The following is a 5,273-nucleotide window of genomic DNA, read 5'->3' as shown; positions in this document are numbered from 1 at the left end:
AGCCCTACACATTTTAAGCTGATTGCTCCTTGAAAGCTGCCTCCACCTTTCTGAAGACTCCATTGCAAGAAGGGGGTGAAGTAGTCTTTGAAAGAGCAGTTTAGTGGATCCAGAACACGGGTAGATTGCCCTGTATTAGGCTGAGAAAAGTCACAGAAGCAACACACAAAAAAAGCAAAAGACCCACAAAAATAGGAGGAAAAAAAGAATCCAACTTTGTTAATTCGAAGCAACAGATCTTAGTTATAACTGCAAATCAGCTTAAGAAATTCAAAGACATAAGTTAGGCCTCCTGTGCTATTGCTCACCAGAGGTAATATTTGTTATTACAATTTCTTCTATGTAGCATCATAAAATGCCAAACAGGACTACGCTGCTTTCGAGTACAGCCTGTTCAAAGCAATTGGTGAGTCTTGCTTGGAATACCTGGCAAAGGAGAGCGATGCATTCGTCTCCCTGTGTCTTGAAGAAATTGAGGAGAGATGTTTATCAAGGAAATGAGTAATACAAATGGTTTGGCTTTCAGCAGACTTGGAAATACATACAGCAGGTTCCAGCACAAGTTTGTAAAAAATTAATTAGCAGCGAGTGGGAAAAGAAGTGATGAGTGTTATTCTCTGTGCTGCAGTCTTGTTTAACTTAATAAAAGTGATTGAACTGTAAGATCCCAGTGAGACACCTCCTAAAATTAAGTGTTTCTCCAGAAATGGAGCTGTTCTTTTCACAGTAGGAATGATCAGGTGTTCTAAACTCTATCATGTTTCAGCTCCTAACACCAGATAACTGACAAGACTGTTGGACTCCCCTAAACATTTAGCTTGTTTTGTTATCATTAAAAATCAATGGAATTTTGGAGACTAATTTATCCAGCTGAGCTCTGCTCTGCTTCTGTAAGAACCTAAAATATGAAAATCTGCCATAAAATAATTAGGTTTATTCTAAATTTTAGTGAAAATGTAACAATAAAAGTTTGGAGAAGACAAAGCTCAGAATTTTTCCAGAAGGTTTCTTTGACTTGCAAGCCCCCTAAACAAGCTGTGAAACAAAGCAAAGCAGTGGGCCTCGCAATCCTGGTAAGGAATACCACGTAACTATCTTCTCCCACCCAAGTGTCTCTTTTAGAGCCTGATACATCACTCAAGAACAGAACATTTATAAGAATAACTGCAGTCAGTAAAGCATAGCTTTAATGACTGACAACCTGTCCAGAGAGGGATTGGAAGCTCTGCTTGCTCCTGGTTGACCACTTCAAAGGGCTCCCACCTGCTGAGCAGAGGGGCCTGAACTGCAGCCTTGCACGACAGCAGCACACTTCTCACCAAGGCTTCGACAGAGGGAGCCGAGTCCCGCATCCCTTGTGCAGCTATTTTGTTTGGGATTCACTCCCAGCTTCCACAAGCACAAAGCAAAGGAGAATTAGGCCTGCCAAATTCATAGCGATACATCAGCCCAAGTGCACTGTAAATTCTCCAGGTGGCAGTGACCAAAACCAACTGCTGGGAATTAGTCCTTCAAGCCACCTCTTAATGTCATACAGCAAGTGACAGTCACCACAACCCAAGCTGGGCAACCAATGCATTGGGCCAGTTCCCGCTGCAGCCAGTGGTGATCTTGCCAACTAAAATCAGAGCAAGAAAGTTCTGGGTATAAACAGCAGCAGAACTTGTTAGAAGAAGTGAACCTTTGCTGTAACCAACCAATGGCATGGTTCAAACATCTCACACAACATTTTCCCTCATCCATCAAGACACCAGGAATGTAATCTCAAAGTCTTGTGCAGAGCCAAGTACACAGTGTACTCAAGCAATGAGCATTGGCTTCCTCTTTGTGAAAGTTCTGGGCTCAGACCTCATGGTAGCAGAAATCAGTGGGGGCTGATGGGCAGGGAGAGAGTTGGAGACAGCAGCATTGCGCCTACAGGATCAACCAAGCAACCCACAGTCTTGGGCATGCTGAGATGTGAGCTCTGCTTTTCTTAGGTATTCTGCATCTTACAGCAGGCAGCTACCAGGGCAGCTGGCACCAACTTTGCAGCTTCCCTATGAACACCTCTGCAGAGCCCTCACTCATGAATCTATTTCAGGTTGCTCTTAAACCAGCTCATATAGATAGGAAAAAATCCCCAGTCTACTCAGCTGGTGCATTTGAAGTGTTAGAAACATCACTAGGGCGATAAAGCTTTTCTTTCTCTTTTTTTATCCCTCCTGTTAAAAAAAAAAAACCTGCTCAGAAGCTGTATTCCCTCTCTCATGCACACACACTTTTCTGTAGAAAAAGTTCACGCACATTGCAACCATGATCTGTGGGATCATATGTCTGTAGGTAAACACACACAGCTATCAGGCACTCCTGTGGAGGCAAAGGCATTACAGTATCAGTCAGGTACAGAACAAATCTTAAGTTTCCTCCCTAGGTCTGGGGTGTACCGTGCCAAGCTCATTCAATCAGTCTGTTATAGTTAACAGCACTTGGACATCCATGCCCACACAGGGGCTGAATTTGGGCTGGGCCACTGTTCAGCAGGGGTAGGGATGTAGGTCAATTTAAAAGTCTGGTGTGCAGAAATCACTACGTTTGATGTCCCAGCAACAGACACTGTATCACCCATTGTGCATCTCAATTAGTCAGCACATCCCAAGCAGTTACACGGTGACCACAGATGCTCCTTATGCGGTGCTGCCCTGCAGAGGCCAAGGTGGCAAGGTCTGCTCCAGATGAACCCCTCCATGGAATATGTGGTGTTGAAGGTAGTGATAAGAGAACAGTGTCTTTCCAAGAAAGTCACCTCTTTTCAGAGTGAAAGCCAAGCTCCCATGACAGAAACAAACCAGCATCTTGCTCACTTCTCATGTGGCACGTTAAGGCTATGTTCTGTCCGTGTTTGTTTCAAGAGGAATTGCAGGACATCATCCGAGAGTCCAGGTGTTCTTTTTCTGTCTTCCAACACAACTTCTCCCTCAGCTGGCTTTGAAAAACAAGCAGTACTGGGGTGGTTTGGAAAGATCTTACACCCATCTCTATTCAAGACCACCTGGGCCATTTGCAGACAACGCGACACGTATTTTGTTCCATCCCGGTTTGCCAGCTCTGAAATCTTCTGCGACAGACATTTTGATGCAGCCTTGTAGGTGGGATCCATTCTGTCTGGCCGTTTTTTGCAATACATTTTGTAGAAGCCATCAAGACATTTCCTGACACTGGTATCTTCCGCACTATCATGTTCATACACCCATGAGAGAGCAGCATCATTAGGTTCAGTGGTCTCACACAGCCCCACTTTTGGATAACATCTCACGTTTGCTTTCCCGGAGCTTCCAACAGAAAAGCTCGGAGGAGCTGCAGATGGTAGATTGTTCTCTCCTGCAAGCACAAGATCAATGAAACTCATTAGTCACCAGGTCATCCCTGTGGCAAAATCTTTTTTTGGCCCCCCCCCTCACTGCAGTCTGGCAAGCAGGCTCTGTGCAGGAGTGAGCTAAGTACTGCTTTAAACTTGCCTGGACTGCCAGAGGGGCTTGATGCATAGATTGATACAAGATGGGCTGTATTTGGGGATCTCATAGTTGTCCCAGCCTCACCCTATTGCAGTGCAGTGATTGAACCTACTTGGTAGTACGAACCTCCCACCTCCTCTCGGTCATATTTCCAAAGAGGTGAAAATTGGGATCTGCTGCTGCTGGAGACAACGGCTGACCCACAGGAAAGTCTAGTTTGCAGCTGAAGCAGTTCTGCGTGTTTCCTTTTTCTCCCTTTGTCCATGTGTCTAATTCTTCCCTTTTCATAGTTCTCAATTTTACTCCTACAGCACAATGTGCAGTCTTGTACTCCAGCTTTCAGGGAGATCTAGAGCCTCCAAACTGAAACTGTTACAGTAACTGCATGGAGTTTGTGCTTCCCCATGAAGTCCCATCTTTGCAGCCCAGCTGCACTAAACACTCTTCCCTCATCCTGCAGGAATTTTTATAGGTAACATTTATGTAAAGGCTGAGGACTCATTCTTGCCTAGCTCTTCTCTTCCTTCCTTGCTGACCCACATCTCTGGACAAGTCAGGGCTGTGGTTCTCTTCTGCTCCAATGCAATCAACAGGGATGCTTTGTACTTGCACATAATTAATACAGCATCAGCACAGAGACATTTGGCAATGACATGACCAGGATGATCAGCAAGCCATACAGAGCTTCTAGTAGGAATAGCCTCCATAAAGAGACCTTGAATTGGGCTCTGGTACCCAGGGAGTGCCTCTAACTGCAATCTCATCTCCGAGCCCGCTGCGCCAGCCTGTTTGCCAAGCACCTGAGTCACCGACAAGAAAATTTTCCAGGACTCAGCCAGAGGTTGCACAGCCGTCACCTGCAAGTTACATAAGCAGGATGCAGGGAGTCAGAAAATAGTTTGGTCTTTTCTAATTCTGTGAAATATGAAGCAGAGTGCAATCCTTCATTTCGGTAAGAGACCACGTTCAAAGGAAATTCCAGTGCGGTGGCAGAAGGCTGTTCTTTCCCTCCTAGTACACAAAGAGCTAACCTTCCCTTCCTGAGTGATCAGAGATTCATTAAAATGAAATTAAGATGTCTGTGCAGCCATACTGTACATTGCCTTTTTCTTCCTTCCCCTATTTCCTATCTTTGATCTTTCTTTTCAATTTCACTTCATCTCTGATTCTGCAATTTTAAATAGAACTTTTCCTCCTCTTGCAATGTGTCATTTCCAATGCAGTACAAAGAAAAGCTCAGTGGCCTTCTTTTAACATCAATATATGCCATCAGAGTAGCAAATCAGAGCTAATCAAAGAGAACAGGTCCATTTTGCCTCAATAATCTCTCAGCCTTGGTGCCTATGTTATAAGTTAGAACTGAAGCCTCATGCATCTCTGATAATTCAATCAAGTGGCACTTGCGCTCAGACTCCTGTGGCAATTGCAAACCCCTGTGCCGGGCTGTCATCTTGCTACTTCTTACGCACAGCTCACAGACATATTTTGTAAAAGAGCAGCAGCTGCCTCCAGCTACAAATCTCAACCCTACATGATCTGTGAAGAGCAAAATCCTGTTGGTTTCATGGTGTCAGGGGAGACCTTTGCAATGATATTCTGCCTTTCTCCCATGATCTTACATTGGATATTACGAAAAATTTCTTCTCTGAAAGGGTTATCAAACATTGGAACAGGCTGCCCAGGGAAGTGGTTGAGTCACCATCCCTGGAAGTATTTAAAAGATGTGTAGATGTGGCACTTAGGGACATGGTTTAGTGGTGGAGTTGGCAGTGTTAGTTT

The 5,273-nt window shown here is 44.6% G+C and overlaps 1 protein-coding gene across 9 annotated transcripts in view; it reads right to left on the bottom strand.

The window, feature by feature from the left end:
• Positions 1-192: 192 nt before the first annotated feature.
• SHLD1 (shieldin complex subunit 1) overlaps positions 193-5,273 on the bottom strand; it is an 84,599-nt gene continuing 79,518 nt past the window's right edge. For all 9 annotated transcript variants that reach the window (XM_041125572.1, XM_041125571.1, XM_030023545.2 and 6 more), the window contains one exon: positions 193-3,360. In XM_041125572.1, coding sequence (XP_040981506.1) covers positions 2,840-3,360 — 521 coding nt within the window. In that variant the 3' untranslated portion in view covers positions 193-2,839. The remainder of the gene's footprint in view (positions 3,361-5,273) is intronic.

This window comes from Aquila chrysaetos, chromosome 8 (genome assembly GCF_900496995.4).
Source record: "Aquila chrysaetos chrysaetos chromosome 8, bAquChr1.4, whole genome shotgun sequence".
Lineage (NCBI taxonomy): Eukaryota > Metazoa > Chordata > Aves > Accipitriformes > Accipitridae > Aquila > Aquila chrysaetos.
The sequence above is the reverse complement of the archived record's forward strand: the minus strand, read 5'-3'. Positions and strand labels throughout refer to the sequence as shown.